This window comes from Xyrauchen texanus, chromosome 23 (genome assembly GCF_025860055.1).
Source record: "Xyrauchen texanus isolate HMW12.3.18 chromosome 23, RBS_HiC_50CHRs, whole genome shotgun sequence".
In the NCBI taxonomy this organism is placed as follows: Eukaryota; Metazoa; Chordata; class Actinopteri; order Cypriniformes; family Catostomidae; genus Xyrauchen; species Xyrauchen texanus.
The window spans coordinates 9,610,395-9,622,483 of NC_068298.1; the positions used below are offsets into that span (position 1 = coordinate 9,610,395).

Sequence of the window (12,089 nt, forward strand, 5' to 3'; positions counted from 1 at the left end):
GTTTTGATTATAAAAACTCTGCCAGTACAGTGTGACAAAATTCCTAACGCAATGATCTAACGCAAATTTTGTTGTTAAAAAAACATATGATCGTGTCTGGTAACGTGCATGGAAAATGGCTAGAAATAGCATTTTAGCTTAGCGTAAAGCTGACATTTTACACAAGGCTTATTTCTATTTATTCTGCTTCAGACTTACTTCAAACTTACTTCTCTGTCTGCTCATATGAATGTAACACATCATTAGAAAGTGTTTCACTGCTGTTCAAATGCACTTTGGATCACATCATTTATATGTATAAATGTTTTCTGTCTGAAAGAACTAAATATTAAATGAAACAAATGACAATAAAATGCAAAGTAATCTCTTCAGAAATCAAAATACTTTTCTAATGTAACTGTATTCTAATTACCAATTATTTAAATTGTAACTGTAGTGGAATACAGTTACTTATATTTTGTATTTTAAATACGTAATCAGTTACATGTATTCCATTACTCCTCAACCCTGATTATATGTCTTATTACATGGCGATGTATTTCTCATTTTGACATCCATTTATAAATTGGTCATATAAATCAATGCATGTGCCATTAGTCAGTGGCTTTAGCATGCATAAAGCCATTATTTGGTTACATAACTGAATGTTTCATTCGTATCACTTTTTGCATTATTTATCACAGCTAAAGTTCACACACCTGATGGCGTTACCTAACAAGTGGCATGATGGATTTGTCATTGCACACAGCCATGGCTCGCTCTATGTCATGGTTAAATGTGGTTGAATCAGAAGATGAGAAAATTGTGTGTGATATGCCAGAGATTATACATAAATGTATTTACTTTTACCTCTAGTACATACTACAGACAGCTGTAAGCTTGACCGTGAGGACTTCAGCATTTAGAATAGCATGATTAATCATTAACAATTGCATCAGAACCCGATCACATTGATTTAAATTGCTGGATATGGTTCATATATTGTGAACTCAGGATAAGGGGGTATTTGGAGTGAAACACAGATGGACATTTGGTTGTGGTGTGTGTATTTGTGTGTGTCAGGGCAGGTGTCAGCACAATGGTGAGATGCTGCTCTCACTTTAATTGACATGTGGTGTGTGTTTATGGCTGAAGTGAATTGACATCGCTGGCATGGACACACAGCAGGTGTAATGGCACAGAACATGCGGAAAAGTGCAGGATACAAAGTCAAGGAATTGATTGATTCTGATGTGTTTTAGGCTCTTTAAAACACATTTCCTCTATGTTTAAATAAGGATCAACTGGGTTTGATTATTACTGTGCTTGCACTGTAAAATGTATGGATACAATTCACAGAGTTTGATGACATATTTCGACTTGCAAGCACTTGTGCAGTATTTTCTAGTTATATGTCCATTCTTTTTAGAGCATTATCAAGAAGGGACTCATTACGCTACAAATGCACTACTTTTACCCACCAATTTTCCAGTGCTTTTGTTGCAGAAGTGTGATGTGTCCAGAGTCTGATGCTCCTCCTGTGCAGCAGATTGAATTATGTCACTGCTGGCTACTGCAGTTTCCCAGAGCATGCACGATCATGATCACAGATGTGATTTTACATCTGTACAGCTCAGTTCTATAGTAATTTGACAGTTACTGACTTTAGGATGCAAAAATGTGGAAACATTAAAAAACTACATTTATGTTTTTGCAGAAGCTTTCAAACCAAAGTCATTTACAATAAAGTAAATTGCAATCATGTTAAACGAAAATTAAAACTGTCATCATTTACTCACCCTAATAATGTTCTAAACCTGTATGACTTTATTCTTCTGTGGAACACAAATAGAGAAGTTATGCAGAATGTTAGCTTCAGTGACCATTTACTTTCATTGCATCTTCTTTATTCAATTAAAGTGAACGGTGACTGTCAGTACCTAACATTTTGTCTTACATCTACTTTTGTGTGCAACTGAAGAAAGAAAGTCATACAAAAGTAATACTTTCAAAAATAATGAATTTTACCTTTGATAAGTTGCATGATTATTGTGGTTGGGGGTGGGGGAGTGTTTGTCTAAAACGCTGTGACAGAAACCATGCATATCTAAATTTGGTCGTACCTTCATCAGATCATTTGCTTTAAATTGAGAGTCTAGTCATCATTTGCAAAACTCATATGACATTTCCACTGTGGTACACAAAACTCTTTTTTATATATATAATACAAAAGTGCATGGTTATTATTGGGTGTCAAATGCTGTCACAATTTTCCTTGCTTTGTCAAAACAGTTATATAATAGGTTAGGATTGTAAACCAGGTACCTTTAAGCACTAAACAGTGTAGGTGTATGATGATCCTTCAGAAGTACATTTTTGTGCAAAATCACAAGGCAGCACCTCTAGAAATGAGAGTCAGTGTGGGGCAAAGAGTAAAAAACGTTAGTAATAACGTATCTGCTGAATGTTGATGCCTGTTTCCCAAAAATATACTTGTGCCCAAATAGTTGCCCTGTGTGGAATACCTTTCTATAACAGATTGAGAGCTTTACTTTGTAATACAAGCCCTGCAGGAGGAAAATGACTTTATGCTTTATATTAATCACGACCAGTGTGGACAGCTCTTAGTGAAACAGCTGTGAGCTTGTACATAACAGCACATGGTCCATTGGGAGATACAGAGGCATTGATTCCAGGGGGAACCCCCAACCCCAATAATCAAAACAAGTAAGCACCCCCCACACACACACATTCACGCTGCAACCCCCTCAATGTTCAAGCCAAATCTATGCCCTTGAGCAGATAGGAAGTACATTATTGATGAGGCATTGAGCAGGTGTGTCCTTTTGAATATGATTGTTATGTTTCAGTGGTTTTGATGCAAACAGTGATGTGTCTGATGATTGTAATCCAGCTAGGTGGTGGGAAAGATTTGAACATCAGGTCAACATTTGTGGGGAAACATTATGAGGTAAGTCAATGAGGCACAGAATGATACCAGTGCTGATCAAGGATCAACAAAAATGCAATATAGAGAAAAGCAGTGATAGCACAGGCAATTGAATGATAGCTATATAACCCAATTATGTGTGTTTTAACCAATAACAAAACACTACCCAATTATGATATAAGTGGTGCTTGCTAAGGTTTTCCAAAACCTTTAACCCTGAAAATTACATTTCAGTGAGTAACTCGTCCTGCTACTGGTGGATGATAACAGGGATGATAAAAATCCCATAGACTTACATTGAAGGATGGACCTGAGTCATATCTTAGGACCTGAATATCTTAGAGATTTTGGTGTGGACTCCTTTGACTTGTTCCAGTATGTAACTTGCAATCTCCTAGCAGGGCTCTAGCAAGACCTTAGAGGACCCTAGCAACTCAGAATACCCTAGAAACCATATAGAGATGCGTTAACAACCATTCAGAACACATGCAAATGCATAGCAATTCAACACCCTTGCAATTACTTAAAACACCCTAGCAACCGCATAGCAACACTCTAAAAACCCCTCAGAACACTCAAGCAACCACATAACATGCTAAAAACAACTAAGAACACACTGGCAATTAAATAGCAATGTGCTAACCACCAATCTGTAAACCTTAGTAGCTGCATAGCAACACCCTTGCAACCACTCAGAATACCCCAGCAACCACATTGCAACACACTTCTAACCACTCATAAAACCCTGACAACAGTATAGCAACAAGCTAACAACCACTCAGAACATCCAAGCAACTGCAAAGCAACTGCAAAGCAACACACTTAAAACCAGAACGCCATAGCATCCCCATTGCAATAACCTAGCAACCTGTAATTAAGTTACCTGTTCTTAATTAATGTTCTCCCTGGTAATAATTTATTTGAAACACTTTCATTGAATGAAATAATCACAACATATAACTATTTAATAATACTGCAGATGAGATGTCTGATCTAAAAGGTGCAAGCATCTCATTTCATTTGTGAAGAGGTGAGCAGAGTTAGTGAAGTGCAAAGCGTCATGCCTCAACATCATCAGTTCTCTCAATTCTCTCTCTTTCTTTCCCTCTATCTCTCTCTGTGTCGCCAACGCATTAAAGTCAAACCCTAATCACTGTAGGGACTTAGCCAATGATGTGCTTATCAAACAGCATATTTCAAAAAGAGATCTTAAAAGGCCTGAGGGCAAAGATGCAATAAGAAAGTATTTGTTGCTGGATGAAAGGGAGAAAACGACACAGAGAGAAAGAAAGAGTAGAATACAGACCTTGCATCAGAAATGGAGGGAGCTCATTAGCATATGCCGTTTAACTTGGCACAAGTATGTAGAGACAGGCAATGATAGAGAATGATCGCACGTTCCTTTTCATTCTTTTCTTTTTCCTCCCCATTCCTCCCTTTAAAAGGTCCAAAAAGAATAAGAGAACAAACACTTATTTTAACAGGCAGGGCCTTGATGTCTCGGCTCGTGGGAGAATTGGTGAGGTGGCTTTATTGTGAGTTGACATTCGGGGAGATGAGCGATGTGTTCTCTTGCTTCCTCTGTCTTCATCTCTGTCCTCTATCTCGCTTTCTCCAAATCCGAGAGAGCCCTGCATGTCAGCCAGTCAACTCTGATACAAGCAAAAGCAGCAAAGTCATTGCAAAAGCTGGCAAAGGGAAAACATTATCAACACATCCAGCACACTTGAAAGAACTCTTTTCTGCTCTAGAATTGGGTGTGAGGGACATATTGTCATGAAGGCAGCTTTAAACATGGTGTGGGACGGTGCTTTGATTTCCCGCTCCCCTACGGAGTCTTTAGATGCTGCTAGCGCTCGGCTAGCACAGCACTGTGTGGTGCCTGTTGAATATGAAACACAAACCATTCTAAAATGACCACAGATCTGGGGGTTGTGATTTGTTATCACAGATGCTTTAGAGCAGAACCCCGTCTGAGTGTTTTAGTGCTAAATTAGCCTGTAGTGTAGAAATTAACAGAGGATGTTTAGCAAAACAATGCTATAATGAAACTAAATTAAGGTTCTTCGTTTTTTTGGAGAGTAACTAAATGTTGTGATGCTTCAAACGTTTTCGAGCCTGATCTCATGAAAATGATGTTACTGTGGCAACATTTTGGCAAAATGATATGACGTGGGTACTGACATGTAACATGACATTTCTAGGTTGAAATGTCCATTGAGTCATACTAAAAACAAGTTGCATTTTTATCCCAAACAGAGTTTTAATTCAAATATTTATTTGCGATTAATTGGATGATTTTTTTTTTATAGTTAATCACAATAAATCACGTGATTTTTCACAGATAATCAGCGATTAATTGCAGATTTTGAATATGCTAAAATTTTATTTAAATCATATTCACGGCAGCGCCATCTTTGATCTTTAACAGGAATGACAACGAGGCTGTGGTGGATAGACTAACAGCCTCTTCAATGGGCTTTACTGCAGATTAAAGTGTTTTTGTATCGTTCTGCTGACAAAACATTTATAAAATATCTGTCAAAGAACTACAGACAACATGAGATGTGGAAATCAAGTGTGATCTAGGAGCTTTATACCATTCGTGTCATTGAAGAGACTGTAAGTCTATCCATCACAGCCTCGTTTTCATTCCCATTAAAAATCAAAGATGGCGCTAGCGTGAATGGGGGTGGGGGGGAAATGTGGGTTTACAGTCAGAATGCATTTAGTTCCTTAGAAAACATAACACTATGTAACAATTATATTTATTAACATTTGCCAAACAAAGCCTCCCACAGTATGAAGATAGAAATGCACTAAAATATAAACAATTTAACAACAAAAGTTTCCTACTTTTGTTTCAAGTCCAAGAAAAAGGTTGACTAATTGAAAGATATATTATATTATATTATATTATATTCTCCACAGGTAATGCATTTGTTGCAATGTGCTATTTTCCAATGCATTGCGATCTTCATTTGAATGATCTCGATATCGATTCTTAAGCCCCAAGTTCGATCTTTTACTCTGTGGCAACTCTCTGTAATGCAAATAAACCAGCCTGAAAAAATGTCTGTGACCACTGACTGTTCAGATTTCACTCACCAGTGATTTCGACAGCTCTGGTTTCAAGCACCACCGAAATCCTCATGGTTTCTGTGCCATATAAATACTTAAAATTAAACATTATCATCTGAGTTTCAAGCTGTAGTCACCAACACTTTTGGAGAGTTGTTTTGCTGTAGTTTTGCAAAGCGACTTCACTTTATTTGCTTTTTTCTGCAAATGTTTCTTATTCTCATATCCCCTTGGATGAGGGTCTCGGGTTTCACATGAGTCCCCCTGGAAGAGTGTGTACGAATGGCCATATGAGTGACCCTGTCAAATAATAGGTGTGTATGAAAAAGGGAGCAGGGTTTCCATCATTGCGGTTCATTCAAGACATTTGTATAGAGTCAATTTGGGATTATGAGACCAATTACCATAATAACTTTCCTTTGTGTTATTCTTTCCCTTCAACTCGCTCTATCTCATGGTTGTTATTTCTCTTTTAGCTATGTTCGAATTTAGTGCTGTTTTGTGGGTTAATTTTTTGGTCTGAAATTGCCTCATAGTTCGGGAAAGTACCCCGTGCAAAAACACAAGCCAATTTTTCCATCCCAGTGCTGCTGACACACCCTTAAGTTCTGAGATTTTAATGTATCTAGCAGTGTTCCAATTTGACCGATTATCATCTGATTCAGAAAAAAATAACCTCTTTTCTCTCTCAGCTGTTTGTCAATATGGTTACAATATGTTTATCTGCAGTGGTAGAAAGATCAACCTGGTTTTTGGCTTTTCACTGCAATAAATAAGGAAATAAATGTACAGACACACTACACATGTATGTATACACCCCCAATTTCTGTCACATTAAACCTGTTCAACTTGTATCTTCACTGACAAAAGAGCTTAACCGTGCTATAACGAGCACACGACGTCTGGAAGCCAAGATAGTGGGAGAGAAAGATAGAGAGCGCTTTTTCATTTGATCTTTTTGGTGGCACAGAAATTAGTATGAGCACATTATTATTTCTCTTTTACAAAGGCACTCATGTAGGAAGGTAAAGCATACAATAGAGCAAAAGCTGCCTTATACTTAAAAGCAACTTGGATATTGAGACTTTTTCCCCCCTGACAAACTCAATAGACACTGAAGCCCATTACAAGGGCGTCTTATTAGTGTCGACTGATTTTACAAGATTGCTATCAATGTATAATTAAGCCCCAAGCGCATCCAGTCACATTCGTACATGCTATCTTTTGATAACATATTCTCATGACGCCCAGGAGCTCTTTTGATAAGTAATAAAGAGAGACAATCTGATCTGCGGTATCAACTCAATGATTGGCTTCTCAACTTGCCAAACTTCTGAACAAAAGAATGCATCAGTATATATATTTTTGATGTCAAGTTGATTTTATTTATTAATTTTGTTCTTTCTTCTTTTTTTTGGGCTCTAGGCTATATTGTAGTTTCATTTGAGAAGACGTGTTCTGATTTATTCTATTAAAAAGTCTGATCCTTCAAAGCTAAGCAAACAATTTCCTCATTGACAAACTATCCACTCTGTATTGCATTGAAACTTTTCATTCTCAGTCTGAAAATTTCAGTGATTAATTTCAGTCAGCTTCTGTCATTTCAATCCAAAAACAATTTAATATTAATGTTTGTTGTATTGTGTACGATGAAATGTTTTAATAATATGAATGTTGTAACTTGGCTTTTAATAATGCTGAATTATAGGGAGTTTTTTTTTAAGTACATGGTTACATGTGTTCACTCTATAAAGGAGTATCCATAGAGATGTGTGAGAATTCACACTCATGTTGCTAAGCAATGAAAAGGACGACAGAGATTCAACGTATATATTTATATATTTGTTTTATTTATATTTCTGTTCTTTAAGGATATCTTGTACACCAAATATCCCATTGGCAGTTAAGCGCATTCAATGTGTTTAGAAGCCATAAACAGTCACTTTTTTTTAACAAACACAAATACAAAATAAAAATAACAACAAAATAATGGACCGCATGTAAATAACATACAAAAAAATCCCATGCCTACTCAGTAGGTAACTACAGCATTCCAACTCCTCAAGATGTAGATATGTACATTTTCATTACAAAAATATAGTTTATAGTTTTCTTTTGTTTTGCTGACATCCCAAAGAAATGCAGTGCCCTCATATCCTTTCCCTTCTTTCCTTGAAATGGCTTTCTGAATATAGAAAAAAGAAATGAGAAAAAAAAAAAATCCCTTACACCTTAAGGCTAGATGCAACGCATCCACACGCTGATATCTGTCAAATCGTCTGCAAGGCTTCACAAAAGGCACCAAAAAAAAATTAAGATTTGTGGTTGATACTTTTCTGATGTTTTCCTCTTATGTTTAACAGATATTTGTTGTCACATTTGAGAAAGAGAATGAAAGTACCAGTGGATGATATTTACAAAATAAGAGAAACTAACATCACTCTTCTACATGCATCAGAATACTTAAGTGCGTCTAGTCAAACGAAGTCAAGAACTTATCACAGCATTTTTACTACATAATACAGAATGTATCTTAGAGAATATGGCCCTGCTCAATTCAGAATAACACAATGCAAATATTCAAATCAATTTTCACAACAATGGTACTAAAAAGTAAAAACAAAAATGAAACATGGAACATGTACGATATACTGTAGCTTATGTATATTATTTAAATGTCTTTTGTAACTGTACACCTGTCAGGTCAAGCATCTGAGCCTGAAGCCCTCAGGCTTCGATTACACCATTAATGTCTTTTTGTCATTCTGCATCGCAAGTACATCTGTGCACGCACAGTCTGAGGAAAAACTTGCTGAAGCCTGTTGCTTTTGTTTGTCATTCGAAAGTCTCACATGCCTCGCTTGAAAGGACAGGATTTGAAAGGAGAGAATGACACAAAAGTTCCTTTTGATTTCAAATGTCTTTGCTGACTTTTTTTTTTAACTGGACCATGTTGGGAGCATGGGCAGAAAAGTGCTTCTTGCTGAGGGAACTTAAAAGTCATTGACATTTCTGTTCTTTTACGCTAGGGGAGACAGGAGGTGATAAAAGTTTCAGCAGATGTCGGCTGTTCGTGGGGAAAGTGATGCCTGCATGTCAGGCAGCGGGGTGGTGACTGGAGAGCTATAGATGTTGCTGGCCACTGAGGATGAGAAGGAGTTGGCCACCTGTGTCTGGAAGGTATTGGTCACAGAAGCGTAAGTGGTTGCGATGGAAGGGGAGGGGTAGGAGGTGTGGACCGGTGAGGAATAACAGGAGTTTACAGGGGATGGGAAGGAGGAGACTGGGGATGGATAGGAGGAGATGGGAGAGGGGTAGCTGGACACGGGTGAGGAAGCTGAGATTGAGGCATTGGCAACTGAACACTGTACAGTGGTAGCACCTTTGTCTGCTTTCTTGTCCTTCTGCCGCAGGTGGATCTTAGTGTGTCGCTTGCGCTCGTCACTGCGGGCGAACTTGCGGCCACAGATCTCACAGGCAAAGGGCTTCTCGCCCGTGTGTGTGCGGATATGGGTTGTCAGGTGATCGCTGCGACTGAAGTTACGCATGCAGATACGGCACTGGAAAGGCTTCTGGCCTGTGTGGATGCGGATGTGACGTGTCAACTCATCTGAACGTGAGAAACGACGGTCGCAGGTCTCCACAGGGCACGCGTAGGGCCGCTCGTGTGGGGGTGTTTTGCTTGGCCGGTTAGGGTACTTGCGCATGCGACTGGGCTTGATGAGCTGAGCCGGGTAGCCGCTTTTCAGATCCTGAGGTCCAACCGCCTGTGTCGCAAAGGCCTTGATGGTGGACAGTGGTGTCAGGGAGGGCTGTTGACCTCCTTGCGTCTGGAAGGGCTTCTGGTCAGGGGCCATCAAGTTTATTTCACATTGCTGCTGGGAAAACAGATAGTCTGGTATCATTGGCACAGAGAAACTGGTGCTGCAGTTCTTGCCATTGTGGTAGTTTGAAGGGGTGTACTGCAGCGCGCTGCCCACTGTGTTTGGGAAGTTGGGCCCATGTTCAGAGAAGATGTCTTGGCTGGCGCTGGAGTAGGTAGGAGCTGCCGAGTAGATGGGGTTGGGCTCGCTCATGTGGACAGAGCAGCTCAGGCTGGCGCTTGATGTAGCTGAGGAAGAGGAGGAAGGCATGGAAGACGAAGATGAGGAAGAGGGGACAGTTGCCTGAGAGGTCAAAGATGATATGGAGGTGGGGGGCTGGTTGATGCCCACCAACCCACTCACCAGGCTGAACAGAGGCTCAGCCCACAGACTGTTGCTGCAGTTGGTGGCAGGTTCGAGGGTGAAACGGCCAGTGTAAGAGATGGGGGGCAGCCGTTGGGTGGAGTAGCTTTGATCTGTCATAGATTTCTCCATGGCAATATCTGTAAGCGTGTCTGCAGAAGCAACAACAAAAAAAGAGGGAGTTAAACACCATTTTACAGCTGGTTCACTATAAATTGCCTTAAGCCCATTTCAGTGCACATGTTGTTAGTTTGGGGGTGGAGAGGTCCTGCTAACTGTGTTTTTCCACAATCACAGACAGAGCAGCAGGTGCTGATGGAGCACAGGGGTGTGTCCCCCTCCTAAACACAAACACATTTGCCGATCTCCCTCGGAGACAAGAGCCAGCGCAAGCTAAACCATCTACATGTGTGCTTTCTCAATTTGCTCGCTTTCTCATTATTGTCATCCTGCTCTCTAGAGTTGTTTTACTCTTACAGTGAGATAATCATTAGCATCATTATTATTATTATGAATGAAATAGGCACTTTTAGATTCAAATTTAAATTATTCAAAAACTGTTTGAAATAAAGCTGTTGTGCAAATCTTGTCATGTCTCTTTCATTTTACTGATTTAACAGTGATGTCTTGTTATAAGCTTAATTATTCAGAATTGTTATGTTATTTGTGCATCCATAACATTTGTAAGGCTTTACAAAAAGGTGGTGTTTGTTAACATTAATTTATGCATTTTTCTTTTATGCTCATTTTATAATTCTAATATTTCTAAATTTTAATGAAGTCAGCCAAAGCATAAAAACACATTTATTGACAATTCAAACCACTGCATTATGAAATCAGCATGCTGCTTTCTCCCCATGCAATTTAATCAATTTAAACGCTTACCTCCAGAAAGGTGATCAAACTGCTCGCCGGGATCTCCAGAGCCAAAGCCAGCTCCTTCAGGTGCCGTGGCATTGAGAAAGGGGGCCCCTGCAGAGTTTAGCATGATCATCTCCTCCAGCTTGGGGTAGTTATCCAAGGGAGAGTGAGGGAAACTCAGGGGGTCAGAGATCTGCAGAGCAGAGAGCAGCATCTCTGTCTTGGCTGCAGCCATCTCTCAGGAGTGTGCTCGGAGAGGAGGGAGGTATGCAGGAGAAATCAGCAGCTAGCCCCTCTGGGACGACAGTCGTGAAGATGCAGATTGATGTCCTCACTCTGACAGAACTTTAGATCTTCTTGTTTGCTTTCCTGCTTCTCCTTTTGGTTTGTCCAAAGAGGCAGAAAAAATCCAATATGTCTCAGATACAATAACTGAGATTCAGAATGTCCCTGTTACTCATTCCCTAAATTTTATAGAATAGAACAATTTTCACCAAATTAGGTCTTGTTCCAATTTGCTGTTTCGTTTCTGTTGTTGTTTTGAGTTCACTTGTCACATTTATTTAATGTGTCAAAATGTATTTGGTTAAATAGCGCAAACGTGTTGCCTATCAGCTGTCTGCGCTAGCACTGAATCGCTTGGGCTCTCTAAGCTCTTTCTGAGCTCAGAGAATCCCTACTCCTTTATATATCCTCTTGCCGTGACGTATATGTCCATATTTGGACTGGAGGAAGCCCATATTTAGGCACTGCAATGGAGGACACATGACGTTCGCCTAGAGGAAAAAGCAGATTGGCGAGCTTAAACATTAAGTCTGTGCATTAAATGGAGGGGAGATGCCCGTTCCTCCTCTACAGCAAATCAAATCATGGTAAGCGCAGTATTTTGGCGCGAGAAAGAGAGGCGCAAGTTTAGCCTTTCTCTTCTAAAGTCCTTGTAAACATTTGGGTTTCCCGTCTGCGCTCTAGCAGCGCGGTGGCCGGAAGATCCC

The 12,089-nt window shown here is 39.6% G+C and overlaps 1 protein-coding gene across 1 annotated transcript; it reads right to left on the reverse strand.

Annotated features, from left to right (window-relative positions):
* Positions 1 to 7,840: 7,840 nt before the first annotated feature.
* LOC127617151 (early growth response protein 1-like) lies at positions 7,841 to 11,742 on the reverse strand. The gene is made up of 2 exons (XM_052089066.1): positions 11,122 to 11,742; positions 7,841 to 10,388 (listed from the first exon to the last, which is right to left on the reverse strand). Exons 1-2 carry the CDS (start codon positions 11,330 to 11,332, stop codon positions 9,064 to 9,066), a joined length of 1,536 nt encoding a protein of 511 aa, XP_051945026.1. The 5' UTR covers positions 11,333 to 11,742; the 3' UTR covers positions 7,841 to 9,063.
* Positions 11,743 to 12,089: the final 347 nt, after the last annotated feature.